The sequence below is a fragment of the Triplophysa rosa genome, linkage group LG1 (genome assembly GCF_024868665.1).
Source record: "Triplophysa rosa linkage group LG1, Trosa_1v2, whole genome shotgun sequence".
In the NCBI taxonomy this organism is placed as follows: domain Eukaryota; kingdom Metazoa; phylum Chordata; class Actinopteri; order Cypriniformes; family Nemacheilidae; genus Triplophysa; species Triplophysa rosa.
In genome coordinates, this window is record NC_079890.1 from 12586816 (window position 1) to 12606448 (window position 19633).

The 19633-nt window shown below is 38.7% G+C and overlaps 1 protein-coding gene and 1 pseudogene across 1 annotated transcript; one reads left to right on the top strand and one right to left on the bottom strand.

Moving 5' to 3' along the window:
- Positions 1-40: 40 nt before the first annotated feature.
- On the bottom strand, positions 41-3036 carry txn (thioredoxin). Its single transcript, XM_057347950.1, has 5 exons — positions 2886-3036; positions 1716-1820; positions 1190-1249; positions 274-339; positions 41-180 (listed from the first exon to the last, which is right to left on the bottom strand). Exons 1-5 carry the CDS (start codon positions 2907-2909, stop codon positions 118-120), a joined length of 318 nt encoding a protein of 105 aa, XP_057203933.1. The 5' UTR covers positions 2910-3036; the 3' UTR covers positions 41-117.
- A 12856-nt stretch (positions 3037-15892) lies between these two features.
- Positions 15893-18548, top strand: LOC130547299 (E3 ubiquitin-protein ligase RBBP6-like; annotated as a pseudogene).
- The last annotated feature ends 1085 nt before the right edge of the window (positions 18549-19633 follow it).

Below are 19633 nucleotides of genomic sequence, written 5' to 3' on the forward strand. Positions count from 1 at the left end.
TGTAAAAAGAGGAATGGATTTGAGTATGAAGTATTTGGTGTATCGTAAAACCTTCTGAAACCGTTGGTAAACCTATACTGTGTGTTTATCTGTTGAAAGGGATTAAGTGATGTGTGTTTATTGATGTTGTTCGATCTTCTGCTTCAGCGTATCTTTGTTTGCGCCAGCAAATTCATCAATCTGCAAAACAGTCGTGGAATTGCAATTAGCACAAAATAATTAAAACACCACATAAGACGATTCAGTATCTTTATGCATTACTGAAGGTTTTACCTTTTGTCCTTGCTTATAAAACTGGAATGTTGGCATACATTTGACATCACAGGAACTAGACACATCCTAGATAAAGAGAGAGAGAAATGTACTTAGTCTGACGTTGAATGATAAAATCTTTAATAGTGTCTTTTCATTTTGGGTTTCCATTTTGCATGTGTTTGGTGTTATTATACGATTTAATACATCTTTAGGGCTGAAACTGTCAACAACAGAATTACTTGATGGCGTTCTAATGATTTAGAACCAAAAATGTTTTTGTTTTATTTTAGTTTGATTTTTTGATATTTTACATTAAGAGTGCCTTCAATCATTACTAAAAGGTCTATGGATTGTTGCATGTGTTGACCGTTACAGATTCACAACACATGTTTGCATTTGCTTACCGTACTTGCGATTTACATGCAAAGCAAAACAATGACATTTCAAGAAATCATACACAACTAGACCATAATCTGCTTTGCAACACGGTATTGTAATAACAGCCTGTGTTTGTAACCATATCAACATGGCCAACAAGCAGATGTGTTCCATTCTGGCACTGTTTCGATCTCACTCAGATAAAACTTGAAGGAATGAAGGCCAATATCCTTTCTCAGCGCTATCCCGTGTATCAAATAACACACTATCAGCAATCTGCTGAATGGCAACCAGCTAATGTGTCTGCTAGGAAGTTCTAATGCATGGGGGTCTAGTTTTCCTCAAATACATATTGCTCTGTCTGGGAGTATACAAATATGCTTCTGGGCTGCTCATCAACATCGAGTTACAGTGTGAAATATCTTCATGCTACATTAAAGATTGAAGTGTGTTCAAGTAAAAATGTCACATTTACAACCCAGCTGATGAATCTATGTTTTCCTCATTTACAGTCTAGAAATAATTGTTTGAGGAAAAAAGACATCAAGTAACCAACCTGTGCATCATCCACATCCACCTTTAGGAACACCACATTTTTGTACTCTTCAGACATTCTCTGTGAAGAACAAAAAAGGCGGTGGTTAAAAGGCAAACCACAAAGCACTTCCTTTGAACCTTAACATTTAATTCTGTCCGTTTCATCTGTGAAATTTGCATTTTCAGATTGCCTACACCAGTTACAAATTCACTAGCATCTGATAGTGAAAGCTAGAGCAAGTGAATTTTGGATTATTGTGTGTACTACACTGAAAATCGCACACTAAAGTATGCGCTTTTCAGTAATGAATAAAACAGCACTTTATAAAGCTTTGTTCTGTCACCGCTTCTTTTTTCTTCATCTGTCATTTGCATTCTGATTATAAATCAGGCTTAATTCTTAAGGACGCTCATCCAAAGGTTGCCTCGACAACAGCAAAACAACAGAGGAACTCCCAATGATTCTGGATTGTCATTACAATCACTTCCAGATGCTACTCTGAATCTTTATATAGCCATATATTTCGTTTTGTCTGAATGCTTACTTTAAAAATCGGGGCGATTATCTGGCAGGGCCCGCACCATGTGGCTGTGAAGTCTACCACCACCAGCTTATTGCCTGCTTGTTTCAGGGCACTGTCAAAGGCAGCCTGTGAAAGGAAGAAAAACCCAGAATTAGCCAATAGTTACATCAATGTTTATTTATATAGCACGGCGGACCAAAGTGCTGTACAAGCAGATAAAGTGACTAAAGCAAGAGTATACCGGTACATTCAGCAACATCATCAAAAATAAGATAAGAATAATCAATTAAGGAACATAAGCAGGAGAAAATAAGTGTGTTTTGAGTCTGGTTTTAAAAATGGAGATAGATAGAGCAGTTTTAACATGCAATGGATGGCTATTCCAGAGTTTCGGGTCAATAGTTGAGTCATTTAGGTGGATGAACCATAGTGATGTGGTTAAGAGTCGTTGGCATTTTAAGTATTCAGCCATATATTGCCTATTTTCTATCAGGGAGCAGACAGAAGAAAGCAAATGACACAGCATTTACAACGGTTTCTATATTGGTCATTTTTGGAGGCTAGGAAATGCGACTTCCGTGTAGTTACTCAAACAAGACAACAGGAGACTAGTGAGCATGAGCAAGCAGAGCGTCAACGTTTTATTTTGCAATTACTGTAATCCTTTTTTTGTGTAAATAAATACAGTAAAACTATTAGTAAAATGTTTGCTCGTATGGAGATGATTTAAAAAAGGTCTTACTGCAAATGTGTATGTTATACGAATTTATCAGCGCATTTGTTTATGTCACGTCTTTAAGAAGCATACTGTAGCCTACTTCTATTAAATTGTTTGACGCTGAGATTTCGCAAAGCTGGGAACAACCACTTTTAATCCTTGTTAAAAAGTAAAATTGAAAGCACATCGAAATTCTTTTACGTTCAAGTCAGGCAAACAGGCTACACACCCATCCTGTTTCCCACAAACTGTTTGGGGAGTGTTTCATAAAGAATTCACATGATCCCGTCTCCTTCTTATTTCTATCAGGTCAAATTATTTATTTTTTTCAAAAAGGAAAAAGGTAACAACTGTTTTGATGTTTCATAGAAATTACGAGAAGAAATTTCATAGAATATTTCACCGAAATTTTCGTAAAGATTTACAGCCGACGGTAAAGCTAGCAGCTAAATTTACTTGTATTATATTCCTACCTTGTCTTCAATGACGATAATCATTTTGATGTCCTCTAAGGGTCTACCGTCACGTGTAATTTACGTTTGTTGATAACCACTTCAGTTCACAAATACTCAGTATTAGCAAACGTCATCAACTCTATATGAACGCTGGTTTGGCCCCGCCCTCTATGGTGACAACGAGCCAAAGATCCTTTAACCCCGCCTTACCGCCACACGCCTACTTCCACTAACAACTATAAAATCCTCTGCAATCGCTCAATATATGTGCTATACTTTCGTTTTGCTTAGCTTCTGACTAATTGTTGATATATAATCTCGATGATCTGTTCATGAAAGACGTTTAAACAGAAAATCTGATCCTGGTTTTACTTTGAGCAAGTCAGAATGACTTGACAGATTCCTGTATGGTTTAACGGGCTGTTGACGTCACCAGGAAACGTTTAATACTGTTCGCACACACATTCATAAACAGTTGTAAATAAATAAAGTAAATGCATTATTCTCATATATCTCAAACACACACATCTAGGCAGAACGTGAACTTTATTAATGAAAGCAGTAACTGTTATTTGCAACGTTCTTGAAAAGAATCACAATGACCCTTTTCTCTGTTTTGAAATCAGTCCTCAGACCTGAGATCAAATAAAAGCAATTTAAGTTTGTAATGATTATCAGCAAAGTGTGTAATTATTAACAGTTTTTATTTAGAGGCGAATTTAAGAGGCTCAATAAATCATTGAAAGTGTCTTGTTGTTTAGCTATGCCCTCTAGTGGCTGTAACATGCAATCTTCCGTTTTATTTTTAGTCCAATGCAAGACAGGAGACAAGAAAACAATTCGAGCTTTGTATGATATACTAAAAACATTTTCATTTAATTTAGGTTATATGCATACTGTTGAGTTATTTATTCTTATTAACAACTTTGATACATATCTTAATGTATTGACTTTGATTAAATCTTCCTTCACACTTTAACAATAGCCTTTCCAATTCCATCTCCCTTTAGCATCCTCAAGAAGGCAGCAGACATGTTTTCAAAGCCCACAGTGATCACTTCCTTTGTCTTCAGCTTACCCTGTAAAGAAAATATATGTCTAAATATGACTCACTATCAGTGTTGGGTGTAACTAGTTACTAAGTATTTAGTTACTGTAATTTAATTAATTTTCCCTTGAAAAAGTAAAGTAATGGATTACTCTTATTTTTTCTGCAATTTAATTACAGTTACTTCTGATGTAATTAAACTAAATACTTTGTGTAATATGTGTGTGTGCAGAAGAGGAATTTACATCAAAATTCAAAGTCTAACTTTAAAATCCGTGCTTTAATGTATAATTCTCACATTTGTAATTAATAATAATACTTTATGTAGTTTTATATTATTTATTTGAATGAATTAAAAGAACCGTTTCATGTCTATGCTTGAATCACTTAACTCGTCAAGGTTGATGTATGATATGGAAAGTAATTAGTAATAAGTAATGAAATACTTTTTGAAGAGAGTAACTTGTACAGTAATCTAATTACATTATCGAATGTGTAATTAGTAACTAGTAATTAATTACTTTTTCAGAGTAACTTACCCAACACTGCTCACTATACTCTTTGACTCTTACTTATGCACAGCTAATAGTAATTATTCAATAAGTTAATCATCAAAACGTTTGGTGTGTCTTCATCCCATCTCATAGATTGAAGTCAAAATGGTTCACTTTTAAAGCAACTTGCCTTGTCTTTTCACAGACTCTTTATCTTTGTGTTTCCACTGTGACATCTATCTTAAATTGTCAAGTAATCATCCGATGCTGAGGATAAGGACCTGTGAGACAAACAAAAACCAAAATGCTAACGCAAACATTTCTTGTTTCTGTTTCATGAATTAAAACAGTTATTTAAAGTTATTGAAAAGCACATAGTGCCGAAAAACAGTAATTAAAGTAAACATACCAATACCAACGGACACAAAACCAATGCAAGGACCAAGGGTTTTCTGTAACCAAAATATCTAAAAACTTTACAGAATTTTCATTTTGAAGGTGAACTATTCCTTACATATTTGACAACTTATAAGAAAATCATTTTAAAGAGCAGACTATATTTTAAGGCAATAAACACATTTAGAAAAAAGGTAATTACATTCTCAAAGTAGCAGTCATATCCTTCAGGTCAAACTTTATTCAGTGCCTCCTCCAGCAAGGAGACAGTCTTATAGTTGAAGACCTGGTCAAAGCCCAGCTCCTTCAGGTATGCAACCTTGTCACCGCTCCCTGCTTAACCCACCACCTTGCAGCCTTTGATCTTGCAGATTTGACCCACCATTGAACCTACGGCACCTGCTGCTGCACTGACTAGCACTGTTTCACCAGGCTGTATCTTACATACCTCCTCCAGGCCATACAGGGCAGATAAACTTAAAACAATTAAAAAGAGGGGAGGTTAAAAATAGTGTTTGAATCGTATTGTTTAATATTAGTATTAAATGTGTTTGTAACAAAGTTCAAAGTAGGGAAGGAAGGAGGCGGGAACCGGCGAACATTTAAACAATAAACTTTAATCAAAAATAAACAAACAATAACACGGAAGTAAAAGGCCGGCAGCCACCTCACGGTCGACTGCCGGCCACACAAACATAAATAAAACTTAACATTTCCGGGCCCGGTCCTCTCTCGTCGGCAGTCCCGTCGCTCGTCCTCTTATGCTCCCTAGCTCCCCGTGAGGCATGCGGGACCGGTGCGCGTACAGCTGATACTCATTATCACTCACGCCACCGGCCCCGCCTTCCTGCCCCACGGCTCTCGTCCCGCCTTCCTCGCTACAGCGTTAATGTTATAAACACTGATTCCCTAAAACATATGACAACTGGTTAGGTGTTGTTGTAATATTGTAGGATATAAACAAGGGTAACTAAAATAACGTTTAAGGATGAAAAACTCTATCCCCATTTAGTATTATGTTTGTGTCTAGCTACAACCTCTAAACATTTTATTAACAAGTCGATGTAAAAAGTGCATATAGTGAAAATAGCCTATGCATTCAAGGTATCTTCATAATCTTTTTGGGACAGTTAACAAACTGATATTTAGCTGTCACTGCCGATGTGAGATGTGAAATTAACAGCAAGAATCTGATTCAATTTCAATGTTCATCTTAAGACTCCGCCTTAAAGCATATTAAAACAAATAACAACGTAATGTATGAGCGGACTTTTATTGAACTATAGAAAGCATTTTATGCATGGTGAATGTGATCTGATAAATCGTTTTTCTCGTTTGATTATTTCATATTTATTTACGCACGTGGTGTTACGGTTCACGGTAGACGAAGGTAATCCACAGTGAGAATATATTTAATGAAAGCACTTGATACAAATAAACAGAACTCCAAGAAGGCATTTACCACACAGTAGACAAGACAAAGAACAAATGAAAAAGGCAGTGGCTAAATAGTGTACAAGTGATGATGATGATAACAACTAACAGGTGCGAGCTAAACAAACGAGGTACAGGTAAGGGATCGTGGCAAAATTAAGTCCAATGGAAAAACGTGACGTAAATGTGACATGACATACCCCCCCGGAAGGCGCGACCTCGCGCCATAGAACCACGGGGGGGTGGGATCTCAGGCTGTTGACCGAGGGAAGAAGGCAGGAGGTAGTCCATACGGCTGGGGAGGTGTCCAGAGCAGCGTTAGCAGGAGGATGATCCAGATGCCAGCCAGGAGGAGGTCCCAGGGTGGCGTCGAGGGAAGGAGGAGCCATGGTGGAGAGCAGACTGACGAAACCCTGGTGACGAGCGACAGAGACGACACCGGAGGAGTCCAGGGTGTAGCCACGCAGAGCCCAGGTGACATCGAAGGTCTGAAGGTCCGAGGCGAAGCCCATAGCTCAGGCGACCAAGACTCAGGCGTGGCCAAGGCAGACCGTGGCGGAGCCAGTGCGACTGAGGACTGAGGATGAGCTGAGGGGAAGGAGGAGCCTGACAACACAGAAGGGGCAGAGAGATGAGGCGTAGCCAGAGGAACGGAGCCCCGAGGCGGCGGAAGACTGACCAAGGTGGAGCCGGAGGGACGAGGGAGCCTGGTGAAGCCAGAGGGATGCCGGGACATGGTGGAGACGAGGGAGCTATGAGCAGAGGTGTAGCCGCTGGGTCGAAGGACCGAGGTGGAGTTTGGGTCTCAGAAACTGAGGGCGGAGACATGGAGGAGTCCAGTTCAGGGGTTACCAGGCCCAGGGTTGACTCACATGCTGACAAAGGCAGAGGAGGCAGAAGAGGCAAAGGGAGGGAGAACGGGAGCTTGGGGACTGATGAAGGAGAGTTGGCTGCTGAGGGAGGGCTGATCAGGACCAGCGGGGAGGTGGAAGCGCTGGGCGGGACCAGCGGGGACGGCAGCAGCCAACAGTCAATGTCATTTGTCCAGTCTAAAAGTTCAGAGGCCGTTTGTTGCTCGCCCTCAGCGGCGGGAGTATGGGCGGGGCTTTCCTCGAGGCCCTCGAAGTCCACCAGGACTCCCACGGCGATGCACGGTGTAGCCGGCTCACCCACCTGGTCAGACGCGTCTCGGGGCTCATGCTCCAGGGCGAACTCAGGCTCAGTCGCGGGGTCGCATACTGGCTTCGGTGTCGCGGTGGGCTTAGGCTCTCCATCCGCGGTGACGTCTGGTGAGGTCTCTGTGCTGGAGGATGGTGGCTGGCTGGCCTCTGGTTCGAGGCGCCCACGCAGTTTTCTATGGCGATGAGGCATTTTGGAGGAGTGCGGAATGGCTATGGGGTGAGCCGGAGCCGATTCCTATTGACTGGCTCTGTATGACGATCGCTCAAGTCCTCATCCGCTCTCCCGACGCAGAGTGCAGAGCCCATCGCTTGGAGGACTAAATTAATAAAGTCCTCCAGCGGAAACGGGAAGCACAATGAGGACGAGCAGAACGTCATCCAGGCCAGTCAAAAATAAGCGGTTAAGAAAGGAATCGCTCCAACTCAGCAGATAGCACAATCCAACAAGGAATCTAATCCTCTACTCTACTCTTCCACATAGCTCGCCATTGGCTGGCCATCCTGCCTTAGCTCCAGCAGGGCAGCCTCAGAAGAGCCTTTTCTTTCCATTTCTGGAGGTCTTGTCTTCTGTTACAGTTCACTGTAGATGAAGGAGACGAAGGTAATCCACAGTGAGAATATATTTAATGAAAGCACTCGATATAAATGAACAAAACTCCAAGAAGGCATTTACCACGCAGTAGACAAGACAAAGAACAAATGAAAAAGGCAGTGGCTAAATAGTGTACAAGTGATGACGATAACAACTAACAGGTGCGAGGTAAACAAACTAGGTACTGGTAAGGGACTGTGGCAAAATTAAATCCAATGGAAAAACTGGAGATCGTGACGTAAATGTGGCACTTCAAATCAATTCGATCCAGTGCTCGAATTGAAGGGGGGCTGGGGGGATCCGGGACCCCCATAAGAAGTAAAAATAGACTTAGACAAATTTACCATATACATTGCATGAATTTAATCACATTTGTCATTATCATTTTTACTCAAATAAAAATAGACTTAGATATTTTATATGAGTAAAAATGATAATGACAAATGTGATTATATTCATGCAATGTATATGGTAAATTTCGTGAATTAATTGTTTACAATAATTTATATTAAGTTTGTTTATGGGCTAGTTGTCATATCTCTTTAAATTTTAAACGCCCCGCCCCACGTCTAAAGACCGGTAAGCACAGGACATCGTTGACATGAATGCTTGATTGGCGTCGCTCCGGTGAAGCTAACTTCAGCAAAAAAAAAATGGTGAATAATAAACAGTCACTCGCAGTCGGGAAGAGGAAGCTTCTAATTTTTTTAGGGGTAATTTTCTCTCTCTCTATATCTATCCACTATATTTATCAACTTCATGTCGGGGCTTTTGTATTCCTTACGTAAATTATTATTAGGCCTGGTTCTGGGGTGCTAGAGATCTCGATGAATATGAGTGACAGCTTTTTAGTAATTATAAAGGGAGTGCTCGTTGTGCGGTTTCTGTGCTATATATAAGTTAGTCCATTCAGAATTGTATAAAACTTGTTTTTCATGCTGCTAAGACCAACTTCCAACATACACCAACAAGACCAACATACACGCTGCAAAGTTTCGGGAATTACATCGGCATATAAAAATGCGGGATTCACTCTTGAAATAGCTATGATTTACATACTGATAACCCTAGTTAGTTCCTGAATAAAGCACTCACTCATAACAGTCCCTTACCGCCACCTACTGGACTATGTAAATGCACTGAAATCGTTGAAAAATCCCCACAACACTAACACAGACTGACAGCCGGTCTTGTCACAATTTATATTTTGAATATCTAATAAACTAGTTTCTTGCATTTAAACAAGTCTTTTGGAACAAACATTATTATCACAAAGTGTCAAGCATCCAGTTGTTTTTAGGGAAAATAGTAAATAATGCTTGAATTATTCTGTTGGACGTACACTACTGTTCAAAAGTCATTTCTGTTCACCAAGCCTGCATTGATTTGATCGAAAATACAGTAAAAGAAGCCTGTTCTTTTATGTAAGCCTGTTTTTAATAAATAGCAGGGCTCGACAAAAAGGACTGCACGATGGAAGATCCTCGGGCCAGTTGAGAGAACTGTCACTTGCCCGATCAGGCCAGTGCTGTATCGTCATGGAAATTTATAATTTGTACGTTTTTAAGACTTGCCTATTTAAATATTCCCAAGAAGATGCAAAAGAGGACTGGATTCGGTTCTCACGTGCTGTTTAATATACGTGCGCATCAGACAACACGCAAAATACTGAATTGAGTTCTCTTTCACGTCTTCTTACTCTTAATCTGACATATCGACACAAAATTATGTCAAAATGCCAATATTATACTAGTATACTTGTAAAAAGTAATAAATTATGTCTAATGGGAACAAAACGCATGCGGAAATAAGACGCGTGTGTTACATTATATTAGATCCGTGCTTCTCTTAAAGGGGCAGCAGCATAATAAACGTCTCAGTTTTGTTTATCAAACAACAAAGAACGAAGACAAAAACACTCACTGCTCTTCACTGATTAAATTATAACTTTAGTAAGGTTAAATCAATATTATATTTAATTCAGTGAAGACTATAAAGTATTTACATTATTTAATTTCTGTACCTGATAATTATTAGACCATCTAAAACACCTGAAATGCACTGATTATTTGTATGTTCGCTTTATTACATTCATCTGTGCTATTGCACATACTTTGATTACTTGATCTTGTTTGATTAATTACTGATTAGTTGTTTTCAGCAATAGTTGAATAGTTATAGGCTAATAGTTTTTATGGTATCATACGCTTATTTCTTAAGATTACATAGGTAAAAAAAAATATTTAACACTTTTTTGTGGTGGGGCCAGTGAAAATTTTGGCAGGGCCAGTAAAAATTGGAATCACTTGCCCGACTGGGGCAGTAGAAAAAATCCTTAGCGTTGAGCCCTGAATAGTAAATAGTTATGCATATTATGATCAAATATATTGTGTATTTTGTATAAATTGTATATTGCAAGACTAACCCCCACCCCCACCAAAAAAAAGTCTTATGGTGGGGACCCCCCATAAGACTTGATTCAATTCGAGCACTGATTCGATCCATATGCCACTCATTAATATCACTGCTGTTTTTTATGATAACTTGCTTCTTTCATGCATATTAACATAAAGCCCTGGAGAATCTGCTTCGGACTAATTGTTTTTGTTTATTTTAAATCAGAGGTACTAATCTACAGTCGTGGCCAAAAGTATTGGCAGTGACATAAATGCTGTGTTTTGCAAAGTTTCTGCTTAAGCTGTTGTGGTGTTCATTCACATTGTTATAAAGATTATTATGCAGAGCATTTTAAATTATTGCAAAAAAAAAAACAAATCCCTAGATGTCAATCCCATATAGAGAACCTGTGGTCAATCCTTGAAAAGGGAGTGGACAAGCAGAAGCCCAAAAATTGTGATCATCTCAGAGCACTAATAAGGCAACAACGGTTCACCATCAGTCAGGATTTGGCCCAGAAGCTAATATCCAGCGTGTCATGCGAATTGCAGAGGTTATGAAAAACAAGGCCCAACACTGTAAATATTGACTCTTTGCATTATGTTTTTGCCAATAAACGGCTTTAAAATTTAAAATATGCTGTATACCATAAAAACATGTGGAAAAATAATCTGAAAATACCGCAGCAGCAAACTTTGCAAAACACAAAAATTAATGTCACTGCCAACGACTGTAGTCTTTGTTTAGTGTAATTAGTTCATGTCCATCTTATAAACGCATTCCTCTCAATTATTTTATTATGTCATTATAAAGGAGTTAAATTCAAATCACACCATCATTGGATATTAGAATGTATAGAAACCTTTGCATTTGATTCGTAAATTCAAAAAATAGCCATAAGATGTCAGTGTTTTCAAAAGAATTACGGGATAAATTGCTGCTGTGCTGAAAACATATTAGTCCTTGAATTTTACTATAAGCTAATCAAATGCTTAGAAAAACCTCTCTTCATTGAAATTACCACTCTGTGTTGTTCTAGGTGTTTTCTTGAATAGGAATATAAATTTGTGCAATAACATTTAAAATGTTCAAAAGTCATTTAGGGGAGACTGGGGACGGTTGCAACATGAGACAGTTGCAACATCATGGCTTATTCCTCTGGTCAGGAATGGGCTAGAGTGATGATGCTCATACTGCTATGTTTAGTTAGCCCCTTCACACTTCTGGAAAAAATCAGACATGTGACCATTCCTTCTAGCCAAACCAAATTTCAAGATAAAAAAGTATTTTTTTTATTTTTATGATCAGATTTTACAGTCTAAACTGTTTGTGTGAACAATTATACATTTATATCATTTAAATCAGTGTTTTCTTGGCTTCTAAAAGGCATTGCTAGCAAGTGTCAAAGCTATTGTGTCTAGCTAGAATAGCAATTTCTTTCATGGCTGCCAGTGTAGGGACAGTTGCAACATGTTGTTGCAACTGCATCTTATGACAAGACTGATGTAAAAACGTGTCATATTAAAATAATACAATTCTAATTTTATGGATTAATAAAGAACTCTTTCAATAGCCACCTTTTAAAGATACTGTCATACTAGACCACATTATAGCCTTAGCCTACATTAAAAACAAAGCCTAACAATTATAACAACAACACAAATAATAATACAAAATAATAAACATGGTTTGTTACTCATTACTTTCCAATTTAGTCTTTATACAATCTGTCGTGATTCTGCCTCATCTTGTCATGTCTTTCTTGATCTTGTGGCAGGATCCCTTGTTATGTGTGGAGAGAGTCATTTTGACCCTTTCGGCCTTCGATACTCTCTCTGGTCCTTGTCTGTGTTCCCGCCCTTTTGTATCCCTCGTTATTGGTTGTTAATTAGTTCATGCCCCACACCTGTTCGGCTTTGATTTGTCCCCTTATTTAATGCCCCTGTGTTCTCTGTCTTGTGTCGGATCATTGCACTGTTGTGTTGTGTTGTGTTGTGTTGTGTTGTGTTGTGTTGTGTTGTGTTGTGTTGTGTTGTGTTGTGTTGTGTTGTGTTGTGTTGTGTTGTGTGGGTTCCTGTTGTGTTAGGAAGTCTAGTTTATTGTGTTGCTATGTGATGTGTTATTAGTCTAGTTCTGTTAGTTTAGTTAGTCTTGTTCTTGTTCCCCTGTTTTGTTATGTTACCCCCACGTGGGTCTTTGTTTTGTATTTTATTATTATTATTATTATAAGTCTAGTTTACCCCTTACCCTGTCTGCACTTGGGTCCTCTGTCCATGTATCCGTGTCTCTCACCCTCGTACATGACAACAATCAATTTAGCTGTCCACACACAAACAAACAACACAGTTCAGTTCAGAGAAGTGTGCTCAAATATTTCAGTAGGCTACATTTTCAGTATCTTGTTTTTTTTATTTAAAATATTTTGCCAGTTTAACTTAAAAAAAATCCGTTTTTTCATAAATAAAGTAAAGAACTTGTAAAATTATGTTATAGAATATTTTTATTACATTATAATTACTGTTGCAACTGTCCCTGTGGATTGTTGCAACTGTCCCCTGTTATGGGGTCAGTTGCAACATTTGACTTCGTCTGTTCAAGTATAAATTGTCCGTATATTATCATACATAAGCATACTACAGCAGTGTAGGTGCGTAGCTGACAGATGTGGGTTTAACATATTCAAATTTTGGCTTTCTCCCCTAAGACCTCACATTCAAAACAAAACTTGGAATAATCTACAATATTTTGCCATTCAAAACTTTTGATGCATTTTCATTTACAACATAGAAACCTCACCATGAACACACATTTTCGTTTGCTTGATAATGGTGTGCTGATAATGGTGTGCTGGAATCCACCTTTCTTACCCCAGAACGAGTCCTCCTCATCGACCTCAGATCAAGATCCAGTGCCTGATGCTTTTCTGTGTCAGATCTGTAAAGATCTCATCACTGATGCTGTGACGACTCCCTGTTGCAGCAACAGCTACTGCGACGACTGTGAGTTTCTGCACGAACAAATATTACTCAGAAAGTTTGTTTGACCTTCGAGAACATACGTGATTGTTTGGTCGCAGGTATCCGAACGTGTCTGCTGGATTCGGATGAACATGTTTGTCCCACCTGCAAACAGTCTTGTGTGTCTCCTGATGCTTTGAATATCAACATGTTCTTACGCCAGGTAAGATTGTCAACATCATGTTTGTTCTCAAGCATCAAGCTCCGTCTACTTACAAACCCGTTTTCTTGTTCTTGCTCACACAGGAAGTGAACCGTTTTAAGAACAGAGCCGAGGGGTCTGGTTTCTCGCACCACCAAAAACCCCTTCACTCTCAATCGGCGTGTTCCTCCACAAGCCCGAGCCTCAGCCATCGATCCAGCTCGTCTGCTTCAGAACCTCACAGCTCTCGCATCAATTTAACCTCTGGTAAGAGGCGACGGGACTTGAGCGAGAATGATGATGAAGACAAGGGCTCCACACCTCTACACAAGAAAACCAAGCATGCTGCATTGTGAAGAACATCCAGAGCGCTTCATCATCATTATGTATATAATATGTATATATTATGTATATAATTAGCACAGACGTAGACTTAATAAAGAGTAATATAGTTTGTTAATATAGTTAATAAAGTTTGAAGAGTGTTTATGAAACCTTTGACATAGTAGCAATCCTTGCTCTTATACACGCACGCACACACACACACACACGCGGGCAGGCACGCACACGCACACACACAAAAACAGACACAATACTCATCCACTCAATCCCCAACAAAAGCATTCATTATTATCTCTTACCTATGTAACAATTTGAGGACAGTGTCACCTATCACAGGTAACAAGGTACTATAATAATAACAAAATCATTGACTTTAAGCAACTCTGTGACTAACAAAAAGCACACAAAATATAGAAAGCACTTAAGTCCTGCATTATGTATTTGATTGTTGTTTTATTTATTATTGATTATTTTTTAAATTATTTACACATCGAAATATGGTATTAGCATCTGATACAATCCAGGTATACCCCACGGTACTTTTTATTAGTTGTTACTCAGTAATTAGGCTATTTATTTAGGTAGACACGGAACATGTAAAGTGTGATCTTATAAAGAATATACTCATACTCACATCCATAAACAATTCAAACAGTTTTCATGGAGTTTTATGAACATGCATGTTTTTTAAAAGCAGGGTTAAAAAGAGGCACTGTGTGTCACAATACCTATTTCCTGTTGACAGATTCTGCAATGTGAAAAATAAAACTAAACCCCTAAGTGATGGCCTAGTGTGGAATAAGGTCACAGAAAAGGCTTTTATCAATATACACTTTTAAATAGAAGGTGCCATTTTTGACTGAATGGTTCATAAACCACATCAATTGACACGAAGGCTCTTCTGTTTGTAATCTTTCCTGTTTCCTCGAAGTTACAAGTTTATAATTTTGCTTCTTGGATAAAATTTTGTCAATCTTTCTGTAGTAAATGCTGAGAAAATAGCCAGGATGCTTTATTGACCAGATACAAATGTGATATGAAGAAATAAATATAAAATATTGTTTTACTTAAAATACTTTGTTTATAGTCAAATTTGTTCATATTTTTGTTAACAGGGAGGTGTAGGCACACTTGAAATGATGGTGTTTCTTTTTCTCCAGGAGATCTGTACCGACAGAATGAGACAGACAGCAGATCGTTTATGGGTCTGGAGTCGAGGCAGGGCGTTCGTGGTTGTTTGTTAGAGGGCTGTGTTTCGCATTAAATTAATTATAAAAGTTTTTTATCAACAAGTCTTTATTTGTTTTGTAATACTTGTTTAATGTTCATATAGCCCACCATGAGATCTTTTTCAGCACGGTTTTGGCTGCCTCTTGTTTTGCTTTTGAATACGAGTCTCGTTCTCACTCCTGTTATAAATGCAAAGGCTCGAAGACATTTATGTATTTTGTAAAAATAATTGATGTGCGTTTGTAAAGAATGTGAGCCGACATGTTTCTTATCATGCTGTTTTTCCTTATGTGAACTTTATAAAAAAAAAGCGCGTTAACTTTGTCCACATTGACAATAGAAAATAATTATTCAAAAGTCTATTAATTAGGCTATTCTAAATTAAACCTTACCTGCAACAAGCTGTAACCAGAGTAATTAGCTACTTAATCAAAGACACCAAACACTGATAATTAACACACTTCAATAAAACTTTATTTTTTAGTTTAGTTGTGCTGAATGTGCCATCTTGCTTACACATTCGCGTCATCGGGAACCCTTTAAATGATGCGCTTGATCGGTTTCCATGGTAACAAGCAAAGTTTTGTTTAGTGTTGCTAATCGCGGTTCCTGAGAGCACCTTTCTACATCCTCGTTGTTGTCTAAGTTTTGACTTTTGAAGTTCATATTTGTGTTGATTGTATATATTATATTTGTGGTTAATTACTTGCTGGCCTTTTCTGTTAATTTCTTCTGCATTTCTGCACGTTTATTGCATCAATTGATCTGTTGTTATTGTTGCAGGGGCATCAGAACGCAGCCGAGTCAACATGCCGTGTGTTCATTATAAGTTTTTCAGTAAACTTACACACGACACGGTGATCTTTGATGGCCTTCGCATCACTCTCGGAGATTTGAAACGCCAAATCATGAGCCGAGAGAAACTGAAGCGCTGCGAACTGAGCATCACAAACGACCAAACCAATGAAGGTAAGTTCTGCTTTTTTACTTGTAAACATTGACTTGTTTGCTCTCTTTAAACTGACACATTGATTTTTGTTAAGTATTAAATGTGATTGTGAAAATTACAGTCACCGCGGTCACTGGCTGTAGGCTATCTTTTTCTTACTATTTTAATGTAGCCTACGGTTTTAAAGGGACATTAAGAAAAACAAGCAAAAAGATAACACACACATGTTCAATAAGCCTTTGCAAATTTTATCAATTAAAATAACGTTTGCTGGATGGTTTTTTGCCAAGTCAAATGGCTTGACCTCAGTCTGTTTACTGTTGCTTGCTGGCCTGGTGCGTTTAGTTTACTCATTAGTATGCAATGTTGTAAGGAACTAATGTTGTAAGTAGTGTTAACGTGTTATATTGATATGCACGGTGGTTGGTACACAATCCCTCGGTATTACTTTGGTTGGTGTGGACAGACTGTAAATAAGTGTGTGTTTCCCACAGAATACACTGTTGATGCGGACATCATCCCCAGTAACACCATGGTGACCGTAAAACGAATCCCTGGAACTGGGGTAAAATCCACATATAACAGACATGCCAAGTAAGTCACGTGATGATGTTACGAATATGAATCTTTTAATGAATATCAATCAGTCATTGAGTCTCTGTTGTTTTGTTTTGCAGTAACTGGTCTGAACCTTCAAGTGGATCTTCAAAAGCAGTATGTAAACAAAAGTGTTGACTCGGTTGTTTACATTGTACCGTATGATCTCTTTAAGCTGGTCAGAGTTGACCATGAAGAAGCCTGGGACAAAAGGCCCACGTGTAATAATTTTACTATAAAATTCAGTAAGTTGAAATTCTTTTTTTAAGTAAAACATCACATCACCTTATGAGTTTCACATTTTCTGCAATGAACTTATTTCAACATAAAATTTGTGCCTTGCTGTGGTTTAGCTATTTTGCTTTAAAATACCAGTCGGTGGGTTTCTGTTTGCATTGTTTTCAGTGTGTTTAGTTTGTCTCTCTGGGTGTGATGGGGTTATGCCTGGTAATAGTAAATCTCTTTGTTCTTCTTTCAGCAGCAAGCGAATGGTTGTTCATTGTCACTGGAGCAGCTTTTCAAGGTACTGAAATCCACTGAAGAATATGAAACTGTGTAAACTGTATAGGCGTGTAAAGCATTTCTTTGTAAATTAACAGACTGAGAATCTGGCTGAGGCAAATGCATCAGAGGAGGACAAAATTAAAGCTGTCATGTTCCAGTCCAGCCGCTGTTACTATTCTGTGAAGTGAGTATAATAACATTCACATCATGAGCAGAATTTTCAAGTGCTCTCCATCATGACTCTCATCACTTACCAGTGAAGCACTCAAGCTGGTTGGAGGCCTTCCACCAAACTATGTGTGCCGTAACTGTGGCATCCCAGGGCATCACATCAGAAACTGCCCAATGACACGGGTAACACATAACTAAACTGTGGACAGCATTTGTGTGCCTGTTATGCCATGAATGTAAATGCAACCTGTTGCTTGTGCCTTCACAGGATCCAACTTTTGTTGGTGGCAAGCGCACACGGAGAAGTGCAGGAATTCCTGTCAGCTTCCTAGTGGAGGTGGATGACCCCAACATGAAGGGAGTGATGCTGAGCAGCAGCGGAAAGCTTGTCATTCCCATTATTAATGCATGAGTTTACAACTGTCATCTGTGTAGAGACCTCATCATGAACACACATTTACATTTGCTTGATAATGGCGCGCTTGTTCTGTTTAGTGAGGCTTATGCAGCTCAGAAGAAAGAGAATCCACCTTTCTTACCCCAGAACGAGTCCTCCTCATCGACCCCAGATCAAGATCCAGTGCCTGATGCTTTTCTGTGTCAGATCTGTAAAGATCTCATCACTGATGCTGTGACGACTCCCTGTTGCAGCAACAGCTACTGCGACGACTGTGAGTTTCTGCACGAACAAATATTACTCAGAAAGTTTGTTTGACCTTCGAGAACATATGTGATTGTTTGGTCGCAGGTATCCGAACGTGTCTGCTGGATTCGGATGAACATGTTTGTCCCACCTGCAAACAGTCTTGTGTGTCTCCTGATGCTTTGAATATCAACATGTTCTTACGCCAGGTAAGATTGTGAACATCATGTTTGTTCTCAAGCATCAAGCTCCGTCTACTTACAAACCCGTTTTCTTGTTCTTGCTCACACAGGAAGTGAACCGTTTTAAGAACAGAGCCGAGGGGTCTGGTTTCTCGCACCACCAAAAACCCCTTCACTCTCAATCGGCGTGTTCCTCCACAAGCCCGAGCCTCAGCCATCGATCCAGCTCGTCTGCTTCAGAACCTCACAGCTCTCGCATCAATTTAACCTCTGGTAAGAGGCGACGGGACTTGAGCGAGAATGATGATGAAGACAATGGCTCCACACCTCTACACAAGAAAACCAAGCATGCTGCATTGTGAAGAACATCCAGAGCGCTTCATCATCATTATGTATATAATATGTAAATATTATGTATATAATTAGCACAGACGTAGACTTAATAAAGAGTAATATAATTTGTTAATATAGTTAATAAAGTTTGAAGAGTGTTTATGAAACCTTTGACATAGTAGCAATCCTTGCTCTTATACACACACAAATGCACACACAGTTCTTCTTCCACAGTTCATTGTGGGGACTTTCCATAGACATAGTGACTTCCAGGGGCGTGTCCAGGATTTTATGCATGGGGTGGCAAAGGGGGAGAAGAGCACAAGGAGGTGTGGCAACCTAAACATATAAATCTTCATTTTCGCAGTTGCATTGTCAGTATTAGGAATATTATAGATTCCTAATTATTGATCCCTATTACAGTCTGGTTCAGATATTTTTTCTGATTAGCATTTCTGAAAAATAGTTTCATTTAACTTTTACCTGTTTTAGCCTACATTAAAAATGGAGAGGGTTTAGTTGATGATTATGATGATGACTTCTTTCTTACAATAGTAAAGGAATAAATTGTGTTTGCATAAATTGTTCAGGGAAAATGTGAATTCTCCCCTTAGAGGATTTGTACATGTTGTTTCAAAGCAGTTTTACAAAGGCCACAAAATAGTGCCTTAAAACTCTCTAGTCTGTATCCCAGCACAATTCAATCCAAACTTGTGCTAATTTATATTGTTGTTTCTGAAAGACAACTCCAGAAACTTGATATAGGCCGAACTTAGTTCATTGATCAGCTGTTTAAACATTTTCAATTTGATCTAAAATTCTGATAGAAAATTATTATTTATTTTCCAGGCTACCTCATGTATAAAAACAGACACTATATGTACAACGAATAAATATGAATATATACACAAACGTGCAGTCGAGTAAAGCTGTTTATGACAGACGGATCTCTCGACATCAGATTGAGAGATGTAGTAGTCTTCACTTCCACGGAAGCACTGAGAAGGAAATAGATCTTAGAACTGTCTTTTACTCTATGACAGATAAACTTTGCAGTTAATCCGCGCGGGTCACAAGCACTAAGTACCAGGGCAGTGGGTCACGTTCCATATGG

What these genes read in the sequence shown, in the direction of transcription:
- txn (XM_057347950.1), bottom strand. Translation starts at nt 2,909, where the DNA reads ATGATTATCGTCATTGAAGACAAG. An exon ending in TTATCGTCATTGAAGACAAG is followed by an intron (nt 1,821 to 2,885) that starts GTAGGAATATAA and finishes TTCCTTTCACAG; the next exon opens with GCTGCCTTTGACAGTGCCCT. An exon ending in TAATCGCCCCGATTTTTAAA is followed by an intron (nt 1,250 to 1,715) that starts GTAAGCATTCAG and finishes TGTTCTTCACAG; the next exon opens with AGAATGTCTGAAGAGTACAA.